At 48.3% G+C, this 23140-nt stretch overlaps 1 protein-coding gene across 2 annotated transcripts; it reads left to right on the top strand.

The window, feature by feature from the left end:
* Window positions 1-4088: 4088 nt before the first annotated feature.
* Window positions 4089-20896, top strand: ODF1 (outer dense fiber of sperm tails 1). Of its 2 annotated transcripts, none has more exons than XR_009449660.1 (2): window positions 4089-4428; window positions 20152-20238. XR_009449660.1 is itself a non-coding variant. In XM_059672842.1 (2 exons), exons 1-2 carry the CDS (start codon window positions 11453-11455, stop codon window positions 20627-20629), a joined length of 801 nt encoding a protein of 266 aa, XP_059528825.1. In that variant the 3' UTR covers window positions 20630-20896. The 2 variants fall into 2 exon arrangements, 1 of the variants encoding a protein (XP_059528825.1); XM_059672842.1 differs by lacking the exon at window positions 4089-4428 and adding an exon at window positions 11453-11775 and having other exon boundaries at window positions 20152-20896.
* Window positions 20897-23140: the final 2244 nt, after the last annotated feature.

Here is a 23140-nt window from a genome sequence, read left to right as displayed (position 1 = left end):
GCCGGTTGCCTTGTGAAAACCCACCAGGCTGTACACCGAGGTGTCACTTTTCTATGTGGATGTTGCTCTTCAGTAAAATTTACATTCAGTAAAAGAAGCCCTCGTGCCGCTGTGGGATTTCCCCCGGCCACGTCCCCCCTCTTCCGCCCCCCCCCCCCCCCGCCCGCATCTCCCCTTCCTTCTCCTCCCACTCCTCTCCTGGAGGCCATGGGTCCTGTTGGTTGGTGTCTAAGGCACAGGATGTGAGCTGTGGGGCTGCCCGGCCCCTGTCCCCTCAAGGTTCACTCCCCTGGGTCCCTCTCTCTGTCCATCGTTTTTGAAATGAGAGAATTTCCTCCCTAAGAGAAATCCTTGTGCCAGCTTCTAGGAATACAATGTTCCTCCCGCTGGAAGCGATGGGAGGGCTCACAGGGGAGCAGACAGCCCGCAGAGGTGGGTGGTGGCGGCGCCTGGAGCCACAGGGCCAGCACCGTGCGCTTTCTGCATCTGGGACTTGCGCCCTGGACAGCCGTGGAGACGTCACTGCTCTGTTCTCACCTGTGAAAGAGCCGCAATGTTGGCACCTACCTCAAAGGGTCAGCAGGGAAGACTCAAGGCACAAACGCAGGACCAGCACCTAGAATGTTGTCTGGGATATGCAGCTACCGTTACTGCCATAGGGGAGGAAGAATGCTCCTGCCAGCCTTCTAGGGTCTTTGTCTGGTCGAATGATTGAATTAGCAGGAGAAAACAAGTATAATTACATCCTGAGCTAAGAAGCGGGAGAGGGCCTGAGGGTCCGGAGAGGAGAAGGTAATTCATAGGGCGATTAGAAGAGCAGGTGTTGGTAATTAGACATGTGTCCTGCCACACATCTGGGTCATTCCAATAAAAATTATCTCTGGCGATAGGGCTCTTTCTGGGTCAGACCGCTCCCTAAATTCTCTTAAGCAGTTAAGGGGGGGGGGGGGGCGGGTAAAAGTTTTTCTTGAATCTGCTGGGTATGTATTTATTACTTTTGAATTTTCAATTACAGTTTACACTCAGTATTATTCTGAATCAGTTTCAGATGTACAACACAGTGGTTAGAAAACCATGTCCCTTTCCAGAGTGGTCCCCCCACTACTTCAAGGACCCATCTCACCCATTCCTGTTTATCTCGATATTATCGACTGTATTCCCTATGCTGTAATCTACATCTCGGTGACTATTCTGCAGCCACCAATTTGTGCTGCTTAATCCCTTCACCTTTGTCACCCAGTCCCCCAACCCAGCTGCCAGTCTGTTCTCTGTATCAGAGTGCAGTTTGTTTGTTTCTTTTGTTCATTAGATTCAACAAATAAGTGAAATCATATGGTATTTGTGTTTCACCAACTGGCTTATTTCACTTAGCATCATATTCTCCAGATCCATCCATGCTGTCACAAAGGGTACGATTTCCTCCTTTTTTTACAGCTGAGTAGTATTCCACTGTATGAATGTACCACAGCTTTTTTATCCACTAATCTACTGATGGGCACTTGGGCTGCTTCTAAACCTTAGCTATTATAAATAATGCTACAGTGAACATAGGGGTGCATATGTTCTTTCAAATTAGTGTTTCGGGTTTTTTTCAGATATATTCCCAGAAGTAGAATCTCTGAGTCATAAGGCAAGCCCACTTTTAATTTTTTTTAAGAACATCCACACTGTTTTCCGTAGTGGTTGCACCAGTCTGCATTCCCACCAACAGTGCACGAGGGTTCCCTTTACGCCACATCCCCATACTTAAGACTGCAACATGAATCTGTTGTTTACTGATTTGCTGATGATCGCCATTCTGACAGGTGTGAAGTGATATCTCATTGTGGTTTCGATTTGCATCTCTCGGATGATCAGTGATGTTGAGCAACTTTTCATATGTCTATTGGCCACCTGTATGTCTTCCTTGGAGAAGTGTCTATAGTGTCTATTCAGACCTTCTGCCCACTTTCCAATTGAGTTGTTTGTTTTTCTGGTGTTGAGTTGTCTGAGTTCTTTATACATTTTGAATATTAACCCCTTATCAGATGTATCATTGACGAATATCTTCTCCCATTCAGGGGATTGTCCTTTTTTTTTTTTGGTTGGTTTCCTTTGCTGTTCTGCCAGGTCCTGATTGCCTTTGGCTCATAATGATCCACGCACCAAAGTAGCACATTTCATCATGATGAAGACTGCCTTGAACCCCTCGGCATACAGGATAGCTAAGGAAAAGCGCTCTGGCTTTGTGCGGTGTTGCTGTCATGCACCCTCCTGGCCCTCTCCCCATACTTAAGACTGCAACGTGAATCTAGGCAGGGGAGATGGAGCCACGGACGGACGCCATGCTGCACTGAGTCCACGCTTCCCTCGAATCCGAGACTATGCTCCCTGCTCCTGGTGGTGAGTTCTTTCTCAAGAAGCAAATGGACCCTAGCAGGACTCACCACTCCAGGAAGCCAGACCCCTGCCTCAGAGGTTTTTAAAGTTTCACTCATAACACATAAACGTCTCCCTTTCTTTTACACACCCACAGGTGCGCACACACACATCATTCACAACTGGACATTGAACTTTTAACTCTTCCTGCTCCTGAGCTCCAGGGTTGCTGTTGGCCTTTGGATGTTTGCTAGAAGAACAAATGAATGAGATACTCAATCAGCAATGTGTGGAAACAGAAGCCTCCTCATTTGAGAGATTCCAAGCAGGATCTAGAAGCCCTGAAGAGCCAGGGGCCCCACCATGGCAGCCTCTGTTTCTGAGTTCAAACTCCCATAGTCCACGTCCCCCCATGCCAAAGTCCCAGAGCAGGGAACCTGCCGACCAGCTGCTGTTGGTGCGGAAATTTATGCCCAGGGTGGAGGCAGGTCTTGTCTTAGGAGGACTTCAGCCAGAGTCCTCCACTCCTTTCCCCAGACGGGTGGGAGAGGGTTCAATTCTTACAGAAGGGGTGAGTGCGTAGGCAGGCTCCCCAAAAGTTCTACAACAGAGTTCTGCAATGTCAGGCTAAATCAAATGGTTTAGGAAGAGGTTAGTTATTGCGGCTTTGTGGCGCCACAGTGCAGTGCAACTTCCAGAATCCGAACTAAGCAGCGATTCTCCACATGTGATCCCCCCACCCTTTCAGGGGTCTGAGCGGCCCTTCCTTTTTCAACTCCACATCTGTGTAAGGCTGGATTCTTTTATGCTTAAAGCAAACATATTGCACCTGGCCAGTGTGGCTCAGTAGTGGAGCATCGACCTATGAACCAGGAGGTCACGGTTCTATTCCCAGTCAGGACACATGCCTGGGTTGTGGGCTCGATCCCCAGTGTGGGGTGTGCAGGAGGCAGCTGATCAATGTTTCTCTCCCATCATTAATGTTTCTATCTCTCTCTCCCTTCATCTCTGAAATCATCTCTGAAATAATATATACATTTAAAAGGCAAACATATTGCAACAGAAGATGGGTCGTAATGGATTGAAGGCAGAGGAGATATTTCAGCTGTCCTCTAAGGAGCTGGACTTCAAACACATTTGTGAAAATGTAAAACAATGCCACTGTTCCCAACATTTGTTTTCTGAAAAGACTTCCCATAAAAAAACAATACTTGTACTTATTATTATTTTTAAATGATTACATATTCTGTATATTTCTCAGCTTTGATTTCTAATATGGTAAGTACCAATAAAACCCACAGAACCAAAAGCTCTTTGAGGCCCTTGATAATTAAGGGTACAGTGGTCCTAAGAATAAGAAGTTTGAGAACCACTGACTGAGAGCAAGAAGACCGGTACCACACTCTCTCCCTCTTCGGTCTGTTCCCTTCCTCCTGGGGCCTCCTGACCTTCAGCCCAAAGGGACCCTGGGGCTTGGCCTCTGTCCAGCTCCTGGCGCTGGGAGTCCCACCTTGTTCTCTGCTGGGCTTCGCAAGGATGAGGAAGAGTCAGGGATCTGAATGTACCTCAGCTCTCCAGGGAAAGCTGAGTCACCCAGAACATTGGGTACGAAGAGGGTTTCATAGCGCACGGCCTCTGCTTAAAAGCAACCCCAGCTGGAGGTAGGAAATCCACTTCCTGGGCAGAAAGACTTGGGTCACCTTTGTGGGAACGTTTTGTTCTGAGCGCATTTTCCTCGGTAGGAATTGTCAGAGGAAGTTCTTGCTTCTCTGTAAGATCAGGCATCCATGCTGTGTGAGGGGAAATCCTTGGTCAGGAATGTTCCTTTGGGAGAGGAAAACTTCCGCTGCTGAGAGCAGAGAGGGGGCTTCAGGCGCTGGAGAGGCACTGAGTCACCCATCACAAGGTGACTGACTACCTCCGGCCACAGGCGGGGCCAGAGCGGGAAAGCACATCGCTCCATTCGAACAACACAACGTGCAGCAAACAAGCTCTAGGTGTGTGGACCGTGACAGAAGCGGGAATCTGGAAGTCCTGAGGTTCAAGTCCAATTCCTCTCTCATCTTTCAGGTGAGAATAAAGCGACATTTTCTTCTCAAGGGTCCCTGGTCTTCAGAGACAGAGACCGGAGGCTGACTGCCCCGGCGGCACCCTTGCCCTGTCGCTTGCTGTGTGAACTCTGTGCCTCAGTCTTCTAATCTGTAAATGGGGATAAAAAGTCCCTACTTCAGAGGGACATTGTGAGAATTAGCCTGGCACAGACTTGAACACCCATTAAGTGTGAAATATTATTACTCAAGTAAGTGTCTGCTATGAGTCAGGCAGTTACGGTGGGGGCGGTGGTAGGAGCATAAAATTCTCAACCCCTCGCGCTAAGCGTGAAGAGGGCCCTTCTTTTTGTAGGACGGCGTGGAAATGTGCTCGTAGGTCTGAATGATTCCAGTGTGAAGTTCAAGGAAGTGCAGGAAGGTTTTTGGCCTCTGTTTTCTAGAACAATCCAAATTGCAGCTAACAATTTTTCTTGGAGAATTCATGAGTCTGAAGGGGAGGAAGGGCAGGTGGAGATATGAGAGAGTGGGAGAAAGAGTCAGACTGCAGTTGTCACGAAGGATCTGGAGAAACACAGGGTTGCACCCCGCTGCGGCCAGCCCCATCGTTTACACGGGGCACACGGGATGGGCCACCACAGGCACTTGGTATTCCTGCCCTCATTTCCAGCCTGTGTCTCCTGCCCCAGTTTTGGCACCAAAGTCCCACATCCCAGGAAAGCATTCAGTTCCATGGCAAACCAGGACGGTGACCACTAACACTCATCCACTCCTCAAATCTGACTGAGGAAATTTACTCATGTAGTTACTTGGTGTATAAAATCCCCATGACTCCTTCCCAATAATGCCTGCATGATATTTGCTGAAGGAAAGAGGAAATCACCTCTTGAGATGCATATCAGACCTTGCCAGCCAAGAGCAACCTCCCGCTGCAACAACTTGGACCCCAAGTTGACTCACTCCTGTGGGGTGCAGCTGTCAGAGTGATCTACCAACACCCTCCAGCTCCTTCTCCCTCACCTTCTTTAGAAGGAAGACATTTGTCAAAGGTCAAATGGGGTTGGGGGGCTGGACGGACCTGTGTGTTTGGTCATAGGAGTACTGGTTCTTCTAAACTAATAAGCGGGCACCCCATCCCATATACAAGCCCCCAGTTCTTCCTTGCTTATCTGCCTGGGGTGCTTGAGCAAAGAATCCCTGTTAAAAAGAAAGCTAGTCTGGCCCAGCCGGTGTGGCTCAGTGGTTGAGCATCGACCTATGAGCCAGGAGGTTACGGTTTGATTCCCGGTCAGGGCACATGCTTGGGTTGTGGGCTTGATCCCAGTGTGGGGTATGCAGGAGGCAGCCGATCAATGATTCTCTCTCATCATTGATGTTTTCTATCTCTCTCTCCCTCTCCCTTCCTCTCTGAAATCAATCACAATATATTTTTTTAAAAAAGAAGGAAGCTAGTCTGGATGACTTCATTTTTCCAAGCTAAGGTTCTGGGATTCTGACTTCAGTGAAGGCTCTCCTGCCCCAGGGACAGTCCATGGATAGGGTGTTTTCAGACATTTCATACACACACACACACACACACACACACACACACACACACACACACACCGCCACTGTTGTCCTGTACTAATAGGAGCTTCAGGAATGGTGACCTTGATGCAGCTACTTCTGGGTTCAGAGACAGGAGCTGGGCCAGAAATGGGACAAGTCTACTGGTGTATCAGCTGACCTACTAGTTCCGCCTGGACTGGTCCTCCTTGGACTGGTCCGGGGGCACAGGCTGTTGTTTAGAAGTATCAGAAGCTGACAGGGTCGCTTAAGAGAGGCAGGCGTCTATTGGAAGGATATGGAGAGCTCACGTACTCAAAGGAAAGCTGAACAATTAATTTGAAAATGACAGAATAGGACAGAAACGAAGGTATAGTATCGTCTCTTTGGACCCACTTCAGTATGAATCAGCTTCAGCAACCTTCAGTCTTTGAAAGTTGAAATTCCCAGAAGAGAGGCCGATTGGCCAGCTTTGGTTAGTGCCCTACCCCTTGACTGGGCAACCGTGTTGGTGGGACCCCATGGCAGAGGATGGGGTAGGAGGGAAGATATTTTACTAAATGAAGGTGCCATGGATGATGGGCAGGCCGAACTGTAGATGTTCACTACAGCAGACTTCGCAGAGGGACGGCTCTGAAGCCCACCTCAATGTTAGAGGCAGGGTCCAGAGGCGGGCTTAGCAATTCAATGCAGAGTTGCTAGTGTGACAGACAGCACACCACCAAACATTTTTTCTTTATAAAATTGGTGACATCTTCTTTGAAGACACTTAGAAATCACAGAAAAGCCTGGAAAAGAGACATGTAAACGTTATCTGTCATCCCACGACTTAGAAATGCCAGCTCCTTTTTCAGGGTTTCTTTTCTCCTTGTATGAATTGCTGTTAACATAGCTGAGGACACATTGTGTGTATCATTTTGTATTTGATGTGTAAGTGCCACACGCAGATCCAAAGCTGCTAGAGGAGAATCTTAGTGACATCGGCCCGGAGAATGGGCGTGACCTGGCACTGTCCTACCTGGTGGAAGAGGCAGAGGGGACCCTCTGTGGCCCACAGTCCCACCAACACGGGGCATCAGCACCCACGGTGCCCAGCCCGGGGAGTGGCCAAGGCCTGCCCTCCACCTCAGAGAAGGCTCATTCTGCACACCAGCCAGGTGGACGGGAGCTTCCAGACACAGCCTGTGTCAGGAGGGCGCCCGTCCTCACGTTAGAGCCCACGGAAGCCCCTTGTGTTTGTGCTTCCGGAAGCTGTGACTCTAGACCAGGGCTGGGCAAACTTTTTGACTCCAGCACCACAATGGGTTCTTAAATTGGACCGGAGGGCCGGAACAAAAGCATGGATGGAGTGTTTGTGTGAACTAATATAAATTCAAAGTAAACATCATTACATAAAAGGGTACGGTCTTTTCTTTTTTTTAGTTTTATTCATTTCAAACGGGCCGTAGTTTGCCCACGGCTGCTCTAGACTATTCCTGTGGGTTTCTGTTTTTTTTATTTTTATTTTTATTTTTTCCATCTCCTTTTATACCCCATATACCTTCTTCCTCCTCTCCTCTCCCTCCCCCTGTTCTGCAGGTTTTGATGAGTTTCTATCTTGTCCCTCTGACACGAACAGGTCACATTTCCATCTGATCTTTTTTTTTTCTTTTTCGTTTTTTTGTTTGTTTTGTTTTGTTTCTGATAATCCTCACCCGAGGATATTTTTCCATTGATCTTTTAGAGAGAGTAGAAGAGAGAAAGACAGAGAGAAACATCGATGTGAGAGAAACACAGCGATTGGTTGCCTCCTGCACGTGCCCCAACCAAGGCCAGGGCTGGTGAGGAGCCTGCAACCAAGATACATGCCCTTGACCGGAATAGAACCTGGGACCCGTTGGTCCACAGGGTGATGCTCTATCCACCGAGTCAAACCAGCTAGGGCTCCATCTGATCTTTAAAGGAGTCACCAGTACCTTTGTTAAGTCACTTGAAGTGATGTCGAGAAAATGCATCATGATGAAGACTGAAATCACTAGAAGGATGGGATTGTGGGAGAATGCTAGTTAAAACACAGCGGTAGCCATCTTCATAATGTGCCATGTGTATAGAGATGTGTGTACTTACATCCCCAAACTTGTGTATTTAAGAATCTAAAACTGAGAACTTGCTTGTGTTGACCTTTGCTGACATTTGCTAAGGGATGAGATTCCTGGTGATATTAGGGTTTAGAAGTCTATCACTTGGAGCGAGAGACATCTGTAGGCCTGCGATGAACTCCCGGGAAAGCGTAGGCCATGTTCCTGTCAGCGGAGTCCACTCTCAGAGCTGGGTGGAATCACTCCTGAAAGACTTCACACTGTCCAGAGAGGAGTGTTATTCATCCCCTGGGACTCAGGGGCCACCCTCCCATTCTCATACCTCCAGGGAAACTTGGTTTCTTTACTAAGACACTTCATCTCACAGAAAGGGGCCCCTCGGTCAAGGCTGGGGAGCCCTGGGGAATGCCGGGCTTGGGCTAGTGACAAATTAGGGACTTCAGTGTAGGGGCTCTTCCCTCTCTAATTCTCCTTCTATGAGCCTTCCGTGAGCTCCTGTACTTCTCTCATTTCTTATTACTCTTCCCGAGGAGTCTTCTTCCACCCTCTCCTTTTTTTCAGTCTATTCTTTCTTCTCAATGATCTTGCCCACTTCAGGGTTCCAACTACCTATAAAACTGTGGCTCCTGAATTGCTATCTCTAGCCCAGCTTTCACTTGAGTTTCAGACCCACTTATCCACAGACTACTCCACGCTTCTACCTTAAAGTTGTCATGTACGTCTCAAGTTCAGCATGTCTTCCAAACTCATTCTTCTTCCTGTGTCTCTTACCCCAGTCAATGGCACCATGAATCTGCCACGCTAGAAACCTAGGAGTCATTACTCCCTCTCTCTATCCTTGTGCTATTTGTTAAATTCTGTTTAATTCATTAATTTGGTCATTTGGTGAATAAATCTGAAGCCCCTAATATGAACCAGGCAGGGTGGTAGGTAACTAATGATGAGGAAAAAAGACAAGGTTCCCTGGCCAGGTAGCTCAGTTGGTTAGAGAATCATCCCAATACGCCAAGTTTGTAGGGTTTGATCCCTGGTCAGGGCACATACAAGAATCAACCAATGAATGCGTAAATATGTAGAACAAAAATCTGATCTCTTTCTCTCCCTCCCTCCCTCCTTCCCCCTTCTCTCTGTCTCAAATCAATTTTAAAAAAAATAAAAATAAAAAGATAAGTTCCCTGCCTTTATATTTGGGGAAACAGACAAATGATGGTGCAAAAGAAATATGCAAAGCCATGAGTGTTTCGTTTGGGAAAGGAAAATTTAAGAGAAGATCAAAAGAATTCCTTGGGAGTTAACTAGATCAAGGACATGGTGTGGGAGTTCAATTTCTAAACAGGCGGGTCAGAATGCCCACAGTCCTAAATGAGATGGATTGAGTGAGACTTCAAGAAGCCTAATGAATTACAGGAATAATGATGGGAGGGGAGACTGGAGAGGAAGGTTAGAGGCCCTATTGTTCAGCACCTTAAAAGGATTTGGGTCCTTCTTCTATAAGGACAGGAAAGCCATTGGGGACTTTTTTGGGAGTGGGGTTAAGGAATGACCGATTTATATATGAAAGTCACTCTAGCTGAATGGATTGGATGCGGCCTGAGTGGATGTGGGGAAGGTGATCCCATTGGCTTCCTTCTTGCCATCCCTATAGCAGGGACCCCCAGTCCAGACTTTGGCTGTCTCTTGCCTTCTAGCAGAAGTCACCACTACTGTTATCCCCTTTTAATGTACCTTCAGTGTGGCGCTCAGACCTACCTTTCAACTTCTCGCAACAACAAAGAAAAATCAGTGATTCTTCATTGTATTCAAAATAAAGTCCAAACTCTTTGGCTGGCCCACAAGTCACTTCAAGCCTGGCCCCCATCTCCTTCTTCAGTGTCACATCCAACTACTTGTCCTCAAGTACCCTGGGTCTTAGTCTATAAAAAGGGGATTTGAGAGCTGGATAGCAGTTTGAGGGGAAGGGCCCAAGTCCTCGAGCCAAGGCTGAGGCTGAGCCTGAGGTCCAGTGTGTTGAGCCCGTTGGGAGCACGGGAGACCTCCCCAAGTAGGGGTTTCAGGCAGTTGGCTTTGACCAACGTGAGGTATGGCCACAAGAGTATCAAGGAATCACTCAGGGCCAAGGCATTGGAGACTTGGACACAAGACCAGAGGGGTAGTTGCTGGGCAGTGGTGACCGAGGACAGGACCCTAAGCCTTGAGAGATGGACACTTTGGAGCAGGACCCAGACCACTGGAGAACTGATGTCACAGCATGGCCAGGGCTCCAGCTCTTAAAGGAAGGGCAGGACTCAGCCCTGGCTGGATGACTCAGCTGGCTGGAGTGACGTCCTGCCCTGTACACTGAAGCGTCGCCGGTTTAATTCCTGGTCAGGGCACATACCCAGGTTTCGGGTTTGATCCCTGGTCAGGGTGCATTTGGAGGCAACTGATCAATGTTTCTCTCTCACATCAATTTTTTCTCTCTCTCCCTTCCTCTATCTCTAAAGTAAATAAAAATATATCCTTGGGTGAGGATAAAAAAAAAAATGGGGGCAGGATTCAGAGACTGGGGGCTCAGAAGGTCAAGGACAAAGACTGACTTGAGGATGACTTTGCAAGGAGAACCATGGGAAAGTTCTTTATATTCTACATATGAAGAGACTCGGAGCCAGAATGAATCACAGAGTGTAAGGGATTCCTGAGGTCCAGGGTGTTGAGCCCGTTGGGAGCACAGGAGACATCCCCAAGTAGGGGTTTCAGGCAGTTGGCTTTGACCAACGTGAGGTATGGCCACAAGAGTATCAAGGAATCACTCAGGGCCAAGGCATTGGAGACTTGGACACAAGACCAGAGGGGTAGTTGCTGGGCAGTGGTGACTGAGGACAGGACCCTAAGCCTTGAGAGATGGACACTTTGGAACAGGACCCAGACCACTGGAGAACTTATATCACAGCATGGCCAGGCAATTGAGATGCAAGGCTAAGCGTGAGGTCAAGGCTGAGCAGCTAGAATGTAGAGAAAGGAGCCAGGCAGCTCCTTCCATCACCCACACTAAGATCTTCACAGCTTCAGCCAGTCCTCAGGGCACCCGCACACAAGTCAAGGACATTAAAGTTTAGCCCCATGAACCCCAAAGAGCTGTGAGTGCTTGGGGGACCCATCCCACTTCAAGATGAATGAGATTTCAACATTAGTATAGTTCTGAGAGTAGCTTTATAACCCTGAGGAGGGCCTCTGGAGACCATGTCTGTGTACGGTTCTCATGGCAACCAAGCGACTATGACATCCTTAAGGGGTGGTGAGGTCACAGAACACAAGCTTTAAAGTAAGTGAAGCATGTGTGCCTGATTTATTTTTAAAAGAAACTTCTGAGAAGAGCTTAGAACAATTTTTTCCCCCGAGTGCCATTTCCCAACGGTACTCACAGAACAATAAGGTGTGACTGTAATGGCTGCACTGAGTTGTCTTTTGGACAGTGTTAGAAGGGACATAAAGAAGGTGGACAGAGAACTGAGGCAATTGAGATGCATCGACGAGCTCAGCACACGATGCCTGTGTGACTTATATATGCACCCGTACTGCTGTTGTGACTTGCACCCATACCCGTACTGCCTGTGCTATTCGAAGCGCTCACGAGCCTGCGGCCTGTGCGATCTCTACTACCCTTGTTGCCTGTGTGACTTCAAGCTTTACTGTCTCCGACCATCCCTCAGAAGTTTGGAGAGGAAAGCCATTAGAGCCATAGAAGATGAAAAGAGAGAGCTTGCCAAGTAAAGGAACTTTTTAAGATTTTTAAAGTTGGTATAATTAGCCTTATAAGTTAGAGTAAGGGTAGGGGGGATGGGACAATCGATACTTGAACAAAGAGGAAGAGGGTTCAGGTTAATGCCTCTGGTGGCTTAGCAAAGATTTAAGAAGAGGAAAAGGGTCTGTGATGGGGATTAGAAGATTCTCAAAAGACAGTGTAATGGTGTCAATTGGCAGGATTGTTGTTGGTTTATGGCAGGAGTGCCAACATGATAAATAATATGGCTTTAATGAGGGAGAGAAGCAGGAGGTGTCATTAAAAAGCTATTGCAAGCAGTGAACCACACATTTTTTCTGGTTATGAATAAAGTGATTTGAGTATATTTGGACTTACAGAAATGACTCCAGGAGAAGTAATAATAATTGATCAAATCCTTAATGTCTGCCAGAGGCTTTAAGAGCAAATTGAACAATAGAGGCATTTTCTGGGTGATGTCGGAAAACCTTTCTCTCATCCCCCAACTTCAGATAAAGACTTAAAATTCATCTGGAGTTGGCTTCTATTATGTTGGCCCCTCCGACTCTACTAAAGGTCGTGCAAATAAACTACAGAACTGAGAGTCTCCACTTTCAGAACAGAGCTGAAAAGGCTTAATTAATTGAATTGGGTAATTTTAAAAGTCATTTAAAATGTTTTCTGTTTCATTACATTTTCTTTTTTTGGGGCGGGAGAAGCTTTCCTTTTCTTACTTTCCACATATGCTGTTTAGTCTGTTACAATTATTGAAAAAACTGCTTGAAAGCCCTGTCCCCTGGTGAAATAAATTCTGGTCCATCCATACATTGAAATGATAATGTAGATGTAAAAAGGATTGATGAAGCATTTTAGGTATTGTTGTATTAAGTGAAAAAAGCAAAGTACCAAAAAAAACTATTTAATATGCTATTTTTTAAGGATGTACACAAATAGATATTTTTGTTGAACTATACTTGACATATACCATTTAAGGTGTACAACATGTTAATTTGTTACATTCGTATAATGTAATATGACTGCCATTGTAGCGATAATTAGCACCTCTATAATCATATAACATAATTATCATTGCTTTTTAGTGGTTGAAATAATTAAGTTCTAGTCCCTTAGCAAGTTTGATGATTATAATACAATATTCTTGTCTATATTTCTATACTGTGCTAATGTTAGATCACTAGAACTTATTTACTACTCATTGCAAGTTTCTATCTTTAAACAGCATTGTCCCATCCTGATGATTAATTAAGAGAGAGAGAGAGAGAGAGAGAGAGAGAGAGAGAGAGAGAGAGAAGGAGATGGGGAGACAGAGAGTGAGTGGGACCCTTGACAACAGTGACAGTGATGTTTCACTGGAAAGGGTAACAAGGCAATTATTGTTCATGTCATCAGTCACCAAAGGCCAAGAACAAACCTGCCTTAATAGCGGAGGATGGGGTTACTGCCTATAAACTCATCTACACTCAACTTGAACCACTTTTTATTTTTACTCCTTGGAGTACCAAGTTACAAGAAGTATGCACATTGAGCCAGGGGTACTTTTGTAATACTTGGTCTGTGTCCACGCTCCCTCTCCCTTTGAACGCTTGATGACCTTGGATGCACGTCCTTTCAGCCCATGTCCCCTGGCTGTCCCTCCTCTCCAGGCGCTCCGGGGGAGAAAGCCTCTGTTCTTTATCCTCTGGGCACCCTCCGCCTCCAGGAGGCCCTACTTCTTGAATTAGACCCCAAGCTTAATTCTCAGCAGAGAGGTTTGTACACAAGGTAACACTTTCATTGGTTTGTGATACCTTCCCTGACAATGTCTGGATTTTTGCTCCCTTTTTCTGTGCCTGCGGCAGTACAGGAAGCTGGTGAGGTCTTTACATTGACTCCCAGATCTCTAAACTGGTAGATCCATTTTACAAGTGACCTCAGACTTGCCCTCTTGTGTCCCCTCGCAGCCACTTCCCTTCCAACACATGCACACCCTCCTACGCTCTATTTCTGACAGCGCAGCATTTCACCATCCTAAATATTCCATTTTTCCTGAATATGGATGAAAATTTCAGGCTCTGGCCCCAATCCCAGAGGACTCTCACTGTTCATATTTTTTCTTCCAGTGAAATGCCTCTTTTCTGCTTACATCTCAGCTAACGCCCAATCCGTGACTAAACAGATCCAGAAATATTAGCTTGATTCAATTTTTTAAAAAAACAATTTTCGGTGTGAAACATTGCCCGAGGTTTGTTGAGTTTAGCAATCATATTCATGACCTTTTGCTCCTTTAAAAAAAACACCAAAAAACACGCTAGCTGTTTGGTTAGGTAGGATGTGTCCTGTCAGATGTTGTCCAGAAGGTTCTTTGCCGACCCAGAAAGTAAGGTTCCGTGGTCTGCAGCTGCCACGGCCTCACCGGCATAGAGTTTCTGTGTGGGAGTCCGTCTGCTCTGCTCTGCTGCTGCTTCACCAACTGATGGGAAGAGTTTGCTGACAGTTGAATTGCCCCCCGCGTTTCCTGAGCATCCCTGAGTGTATCTACGTGATGATGCGTGTGCCTGCATACTAGTGTGCATGTGGGTAGACACTGGGGCTGGAAGGCCGATCATTCTCCTTGTTTACTGAGCAGTTCAAGAGACATGTTGGCGGCGTCTTCCTCAGCAGAGACCCAAGCAAGTACTCTGGTTTCTTTAGCTTCTTGGATGTTCTCTTTCCCACCAAATTAACGCCTGCACAGCAAGCACACGCTGGCGGCTTCCCTGACCCTCCCTTCCTCTTCTGGACGTACAAGGACTGAAGTAACGGAATTGGATTTCCTTTGTAAGAAGCTGTGCCGCCAACCCGACTTGGTTTGCACCTCAGGCAGCGCCTCACTTTGTGGGCTCTCCGTGCTCTGTACTCACGTGGGAGAAACAAACAAGAGCCAGCTGCCAGGCTCCCCTGCCCTTCGGGGTTTGGTACCTAATTAATGAGGCCCTGCAGCTGCTCTGCTCCTGGCAGAAGTCTTCATGGACAAAGGAACCTCGACTTGCAGCCACACCGCAGGGGGCCGGGGGCCTCACCCCTGCAGCCTTGGCTGACACCTGGAAACTGGTCCTGAGGTTGCACGTCGCCCCACTCACCACTGAGGTGGGCCTGAGTCTCAGTGAAAAATTCCCTCGAAGATCCCCACACAAGGGGCACCCGTCTTCTGTGAACCTCACACATCTGCCTTCTCATTTCTTTCCTGGTTCGCCCCTTCACACTGAGAACGGGGTTTTCACGGAATCACTCTTACTCTCGAGGCTGATGAAGGCCAGCCCTCATGGCGGCTTCTCTGCCGGGTTAGCAGGCCTGGCCCAGTTCTGAGCCCTCGGGGAAACCTTTCCATCCCCCACCCTCACCCCGTTCCTTGACTCAGAAGCTATGGCCTCGTTAAAGGGGGGAACCCTGGTGGGTGAAAGACTGGCTTCCTTCCGTGGGAAGGGAGGAATCTCAGTCTCCTCATACCCACAGGTCTCGGAGCCCAGTCACCCCCGGAGGGCAGGAGTAGGCGCTGCTGCCCATCTAGGCCAAGCGCATGTCTGCTATTCTGTTTGGCCTTGTTTAATGATACAGGACGGGGGTTTGGTCGCTTGAAACCTCAGGTTTGGGGAAAGCCTGAATAAGGTGGAGCCTGATAGACTTACCCTTTAAGAGTGAAACTGTCCCTCGACCTTCTGCTTCGTTTCATCCTTGTACCGTCGTGGCCATCTTACAATCATGAAACAGACTTTGCAGCCATGTCCTTGGTCACCAGGAGGTGGGAGATCCGGGACTTGAAGCCAGGCTTGCCTAGTCTGGTCAGTGATTCTCAAAGAGCGGTCTCTGGGCCAGCAGCGGGAGCACCACCTGGAACTTGTTAGAAATGCAAATTCTCAGCTCCTCTGGCAGGCCTGCTGAGTCAGAACTCTGGCGGTGGGGCCGAGCCTGTTTTCACCAGCTCTGTGGGGGGTGCACCTGCATCGGGGACGCCGCTCCTGCCATGGCATCGTTCTTCGGTATCAACCAAAATCTGGAGAAGAGAGACAAGGCCGGAAAAGAAGGGAAGAGGGAGGAGAAAGAAGGGGAAAAACATGTTGGAAAAGAGGGATCTAGTTTACTAGGTCCTAAAGGGCTCTAAATTAGCAGAAAAAGCCAAGTACCTCAAGGACCACTAGAGAAAGGCCTACTTCCCTTGGCTCTTGGGTAAAGTGAGGCATATATATATATATATTTGATATCAGAGAGGAAGAGAGAGAGAGAGAAACATCAATAATGAGAGAATCATTGATTGGCTGCCTCCTGCACGCCCCCTACTGAGGATCCAGCCCGCAACCTGGGGAATGTGCCCTTGACTGCAATCGGGACCCTTCAGTCTGCAAGCCGACACTCTATCCACTGAGCCAAACCAGCTAGGGCAAGAGGCCTTTCTGACATCTTTGTTACTGTATTCATCACCAGGCTGCACCTCGGTTATATCTTTGTGAAGGTGGCTGGCTGTGTAGCTCATCATTGCAGTGGGCCGTGTGTGTCACCTTCAGGCGCTTGGTTGTACGTTCAGGTGAAATTCAGAGTCAGTAGGGAGAAGAGGTGGCAGACATAGACACTGGCCGTCCACTCGCTTTACCCCAGCTTTCCAAGAGGCTTCCGCAACAAACCAAAGGGGCCAGTTTCCTGTTTACGGTGGCTAAGCTCCATCATGACAAGTACAGGAGGCAGTCCCCACGGAGCCACGGACGATCCCATGTGGGATGATGAGTCCACCTCTAGGCAGGAGTCAAGTTGCACGTTGAGAGTTGAGTCTGATGAGTAAAATGTGGCTCTGGCAATTTCTCCCAAACCCACACATCCTCGCTGTTAGCCTCTGGCCTAGGAACAAAAGGAAGAAAAACCCGGCCGTGCCAAGACTTCCTGGGCAACTTTCTGAAGATCCACTTTGGAGAGACTCCTGTGCAGCTGCTGCAGGGACAAAGGAGACAGAGTGATGGGAACAGAGAGGAGGGGGAGCCTAAGCAATAAAATACATGAAATTGTCCCCGAAGGTGCAGGTTGCTAAGAGGAGGAGATGGACCTTGGAGTCTGCTGTGGCTTGTAGATCTGGCTCCCAGACCCACCTCCTGCACAGGGCCTGGGGCCTCGGTGAAATCAGTCGTGGCAGTAGCCAGGCCTCGCAGTCCTGCTTGGGGTCCCTGGCCATTCTTTGTGAGGCCCAGCCCTGCCTGCATGGCGGACTTTGATGTTTTGGATGTTTCTTATCTCCACCTGGAAGGTCTGAGCTGAACAGAAGAGCTTGGCTCTCAGTCCACAGACACCAAGGGAGAGTCTTGGAGACCTGGGGCACTCGTCTGCGCTGTGCTCCACTCTTGGCTCGGGCTGTTGGGGCTTCAGGCCTGTGCTCCATCCACAGAGGCATGGAGCCCCTTTGTGTGCTGCTCTCTGCCCATCCAGACAGAGGGAATGCCTTTTCTCCTGTTGTTCTCACAGGGACACGTACAGATTCCAAAGACAGTCCAATTCTCTTCCTTTCCTCTTAGTATGGCCTATGGGTACCCTGGCACACCTGGGCCCCATACCACCCCCAGGGGTGGAAATGGAGCCGAATGACGGTCCCAGTCCTCTGGGTGCCTTGCCTAAGATTTTTGTCAGCCTCAACATCATCTATTAGACCATTGTGGAATTAGCCAGTAAGAACCCTGGTTTATAACTGTCAGTACAAGGGCTCACATTGTTAAACCAATCATGATAGGGCTTATCAAGAGAAAAATGCAGATTCGAAGCCATATGTATAGCATGATTTCATAATAGCACACACAAAACTATATATCTATGTAGAAATAGATACACACACACACACACACACACACACACACACACACACACGGAGAGCCTAACCCCAAAATGTTAAATGTTATATAGACTTATGGGTATTTAAAAAAATATACACCATCTGTTTGCTTATCTGTATTTCCTGAGTTTTCTGCAATGAACTTGCCTAACTTATGTAACAAAAAGAAGCGTATTGCCGGGAGTCGGTCCATGCTTGCTGTTTCAAGGGACCTGGCATATATGGCATACTGTTCTTAATATGTTTGCTCACCTTCTTGGCACTATGTGTTTTAACCAAGGTCTCTGAGAAAGGTTGTTTCCCCAGGTAGGGATTTTCCCCTGAAGTTAGGGAGGGAATAAAACCCCTTAACTAAGTGCCAGGCGGGGAATTAATCACTTTAACTACAAACAATCATGCTTAAGCTGCATAATCTTTACTCCCTGGAATGGAGATAAGAAACGCCCTAACCTTTGTAATAGAGATTGATAGGATTGAATCAACTGGTATAAATACAGATGTAACAAGACAGAGAGAGACAGAACTTAGAAGAGAGCCAAGAAGACAGAACCTACACAGAACCTACAGACAGAAGATCTTCGCTGGAGAGAACATGGCAAAAGATCCTGGACTGAACCTGACTACAGAAATTGGCAAGAGAACCTGACTAGAACCTGGTGACTGAACCTGCCTGGAGAACCTGGACAGAACCTGGCTGGAGAACCAGCAGAACCTCTCTGGAGATCGAGACCAGAACTTGGCTGGAGATCCTGGCTAGGCTGCTGATCAACTGAACACTGTCTCCATGTCATTCCTTCTTCACCGACTCCGTCTACGCCTTTGGGAACCCCTGGACCTGCTGGGGTTGGACCCCGGCAGCGTATAAATAAAATTCAGCATAAAAAGTAAGAATTAAAAATGTATCTCAAACCAATAGCCCAATCATTGAGTCCAGATGCCTCAAACTGGAAGAAGTTCTAGGAATCCCACACACCAAGGCCTTCCTTTGGAGACAGAGATGTAAGAGTTGCCAGGAGTCTCTCTTAGAACACAGATTGTCTTAATGTTAAGGGATAAAAGACCATTTCAGAGCGCTGAGTTGTCTTGGGAAGGATTGGGCATTTAGAAAATGGACCCCGGCAGGCCAGCGTCTGAGAGCTCATAACCTTGCCATTAAGAGGCCTGCATATGAATCCAGACCCTGCCATTCACCACTGTTCCCGTCTCCTCATCTGTAAAACGATGATAATTACATTGGCATTATGGGTTATTGTGAAGATTAAACAAAACAATGCCTTTGCCAGGTTAGCACTTTCTATGGTACATTGTGGGGAGCGGGGGGGGGGGCGGGGGGAGACAAAACCCAACATCTTCAGCACGTGCCAAGCACTATTATAAATACTTTTAATTCACTAATTTAAGCCTCACAACAACTCCAGAAGTAGGTCCCAGAGTTACAGATGCGGAAACTGAGGCACAGAGATTCAGTAACTTGTCCACGGTGGCAGAGCCAAGATTTGGACCTAAACGGGTTGCAGGGCTTGTGCTCGTATGCACTTCACTTGACCACCTCCTGATGTATCATAAGTGATTGATTCGTGCGAGCTGTTGTTATTGTTGTTTTATTATTCAGGATTTATGCACCGGACTGAGGCGCAGCAACAAGGCCGCTCTACATAACCCATGGAGATCTGCTCCAAGGGCCACCAGCAGGGGTACCTACCAATCAGCTTGGTGGTGGGAAGAGAAAAACCTTGATGCGTAGTGTTTGCCAATTTCCATGGTGTAAAGGTGCTCACCATGCTATATTTCAAGCTGCCAGCATGAAGTCACTAGATGAGGAGGTGGTAGGATCCAGCACACAGCCCCCTGCAAGGGGACTTCCCTGCTGGGGCCAGCCATCCAGAGGCTGGAGCAGCCGCAGGCAGGAGACGAGGCAGGGCCTGGCATCCAGCCTTGTCATTTGTTGGTGGGGTGTGGAGACTGAGTCTGTGTGATGGCCCAGTGATGGCACCTGTCCCGTGGATAAGCAGGGCTGAATTCTAAGGCTGACAGCCATCATTTTAAACGGTATCCTATTAGTTGGATCCTGTTAAAAAACACACCATAATAGTAATAATAATGATGATCATGGTAATAATTAAGCAGGGTGTATAATGTGCCGAGTACAATTTTAGGCAAAATAGATCATTTCATTGAACCAATACTATGATGTAGGTACTGTTACTATTTTCATTTTACAGATGAGGAAACTGAGGCACAGCGAGGGCAAGGAGCCTGCCCAAGTTTCCGTAACTGATCAAAGGAGGAGCTGGGATTTAAATACAAAAGAAATATCTGGAAGGCCAAGCCTCTCACTGTTGTTAACAGAGGTTTACCTGTGGGGAGTGTGGTTTACATGGGAGGCCTTTTGTGGTTTACTTTATACACTTCTGTAAAATGTGATTTTCCATACTGATGGGTGTTTACTTTCGCTATTAAAAAAAAATAGAGATCAACATACTGCTTCTCAAGCTGAGTTCTGAGATTTTCCTCCCGCCCTTTCCATGTTCTCCACCGCAGACTGCGAAGAACCACCAACAGGATTCTGGCCTCCTCTTGCTGTAGCAGTAACATTTTAGGATCGGTGAACGTGTGCGGCTTTGAACCCGACCAAGTGAAGGTCCGCGTGAAGGACGGAAAGGTGTGCGTGTCGGCGGAGCGGGAGAACAGGTATGACTGCCTGGGCTCGAAGAAGTACAGCTACATGAACATCTGCAAGGAGTTCAGCCTGCCCCCGTGCGTGGACGAGAAGGACGTGACCTACTCCTACGGGCTGGGCAGCTGCGTCAAGATCGAGTCTCCGTGCTACCCCTGCACGTCTCCCTGCAGCCCCTGCAACCCCTGTAACCCCTGCAACCCCTGCAACCCCTGTAACCCCTGCAACCCCTGTAACCCCTGCAACCCCTGCAACCCCTGCAGCCCCTGCAGCCCCTGCGACCCTTGCAACCCCTGCTACCCCTGCGGCAGCCGATTCTCCTGTAGGAAGATGATTTTGTAAAGCGTAGGAAGCCATGATGTAGTTAGGTAGTTACTCCGGCCAGGCAGCTCTTCCAGTGTTTTTCTTCCCCTTCCTAGGCCCCTGTTACTCCAGTACATAGGGAACTGAATACATAGGTGCAACGCGCTGGTGTCGTGTGCAAGTCTTTCGGTCCCACCCAGGCAGGAGGCCTGCCCAGCCAGAGGGCCTGGGAGGAATTCATGGGTGGGAATGGGAGAGAGAGATCTGCCCTCCCGTGTCCTCCTCAACACCCAACTGCTGCCAAGATCCAGGAACAGATGCTCTTGGTGGGCAAACCCAGACACTGGGTGTCCAAATGGTGCCGTGAAATGGCCAAGCCCAGCAACCTCACCGTGAACGCAGGTGCAGGCGCAGGCTAGGGTGAAGGCAGGTGCTTTTGTGAAGCTGCTGCATTGGGGAGCACTGGAGAGAGGGGATGCCCCAGGCAAACTGCCATCGGCCTTCTAACTGGGCAACAATCGGAGGAGAAATGCATGTCCATGGACCAAGGGGTGGGGCGGCCATGCAGCTTGTCCTTTCTTTCAACTTGCCCAGGGCCTGGGGGCATGGCCGCCTCCGGTTCAGGGTGGTTTGCAACATCCTCAGGTGGATTTATTTCAACTCTCCGTTTGGCTCAATCCCTGGACCTCCTTTCCAGGCACCAAAGCCCAGTTCGGAGTTCCGGAGTGGAAGGTCCAGCTTTCACAAAATGACTGTGTTGTTCACCTGAACTGGGGTCCTCAGGAGTTGGCCCGGGAGCCACTCTTGATGCCAGGACAGAACTAAGAGGAGAGGAGGAAGGAGATGATGGGGGCAGGGGAGGCCAGAGTGAGGGCACAGGCCGGCTTCAGGCCAGACTCTTAAAGGGAACGTTAACCCTCGCGTTTGCACAGTTCGTCTTTCCATTAATCCAGCGGTTCTCAACCTGTGGGTCGCGACCCCTTTGGCGGTCGAACGACCCTTTCACAGGGGTCGCCTAAGACCATCCTGCATATCAGATATTTACATGACGATTCATCACAGTAGCAACATGACAGTTATGAAGTAGCAACGAAAATAATTTTATGGTTGGGTCACAACATGAGGAACTGTATTTAAAGGGCCAGAAGGTTGAGAACCACTGCATTTAATCTCAGCTGCATGTGGGTTAGAGCAGTGGTGCAGTCTTGGCTGCAGGTGAAAGTCACTTGGGGAGTTTAAAAATAAGGATGCCAGGCCATAAAAGAAAAAAAAAGAAAAGAAACCTTAAAAAGAAAAATACGTTTTAAAACAGAAAAAGGAAAAATACCGATGCCTGGGTCCCATCTCCGGAGACGCTGATGTAATAGAGTTGAAGTGCACCCTGGGCCCCAACACTTTTAAAGGCCTCCCCCAGGTGATTCACACATGCCCCTGAGGTCGAGAAACTGCGCAGGGGCCTTAAAGCTCTCCTCGCCCTTTTTCTTTAAAAGCTTCCTTCAAGTTCAAGGGTAAAGAATATTGATGGTGATGGCAGACATATTTTGCTTTCATTCGAGGGAAGTAATGGACCTCTAGCATAGGTGGTGAATAAAAACACTGAACATTTCAAAAAACGATCACCTAGCAACCAGGCATAAATGACTATGCTGGGGTGTACCAAATGCTGGAATTACCCGTATAAGTGTCTTGCCGTGTTTTGATTCCACGTTCATAAATCTTCCAGTTTCTAAGTTACAGACGTTTGAAAATGCTTTTGAAAACATTTCGCCCTGTCGAGTAAATGGCATCCCACTGGGGTCTTGAACCAGCAGGAATCTCTCCCCCTGAGGGCGTCAGCCCAGGGCATGCCGGCTTCATTCTTCTACTCACCCACTGACCTCCTCACCCTCCTGTTAGCCCAGCAATTCCTTCATCCCACCTGCCCTTTCAAAGGCCGGAGGCGGTGCTCTGTAGCAGCGATGGGGAGAGAAAAATACCCTTTTCACAAACGCCTCAGATTAAACTTAAGGAGGGCTACTGTGGAAGGGTGGAGGGAGGAGGGAGTTCCTACGAAACTGAATTTACAAGGGCTAGGAGAGGCCAGAGGGGCCCTCCAGACAGGCCTTGGGCATGGCTATGGAATGCACGGTTGACATCACTGCTTGGCAGGGCACCTCAGGGAAGCCACAGGCCTAGCGTCAGCTCAGCGCCTGGCCTGCGAGGGCTGGTTGTCTGAGTCCACTCACCACCCTCACAGGAAAGACTTGCTATAAAGGCACGTGTTTCACCTACCGAGCACCTGCTGTAAGTGAATCACAGTGCCAGGAGCTGTTGTCAAGGAGAAGTACATTTCCAGGGGCTTCCCGTAGTGAAGGCAAGACTAGCACCTGTGCTATGATTGTCAGGCGCTTGACAGTGTGTGATCCAGAATTCAATTGTATGGTGTGGATGTTGTGGTCCCAGCAACAGAGAATGTGTGTGGGAGGTGAAGCAAGCCAGAGGCGGCAGAACCTGGGGGCGGGCCTTTCTGAGTCCTCGAGGAAAGTCCGAAAGCAGGGCTTACTCCATGAA

This window comes from Myotis daubentonii, chromosome 17, assembly GCF_963259705.1.
Source record: "Myotis daubentonii chromosome 17, mMyoDau2.1, whole genome shotgun sequence".
NCBI classification, from domain to species: Eukaryota; Metazoa; Chordata; class Mammalia; order Chiroptera; family Vespertilionidae; genus Myotis; species Myotis daubentonii.
Note: the sequence above shows the minus strand (reverse complement) of the source record. Positions and strands in the feature narration are given on the sequence as shown.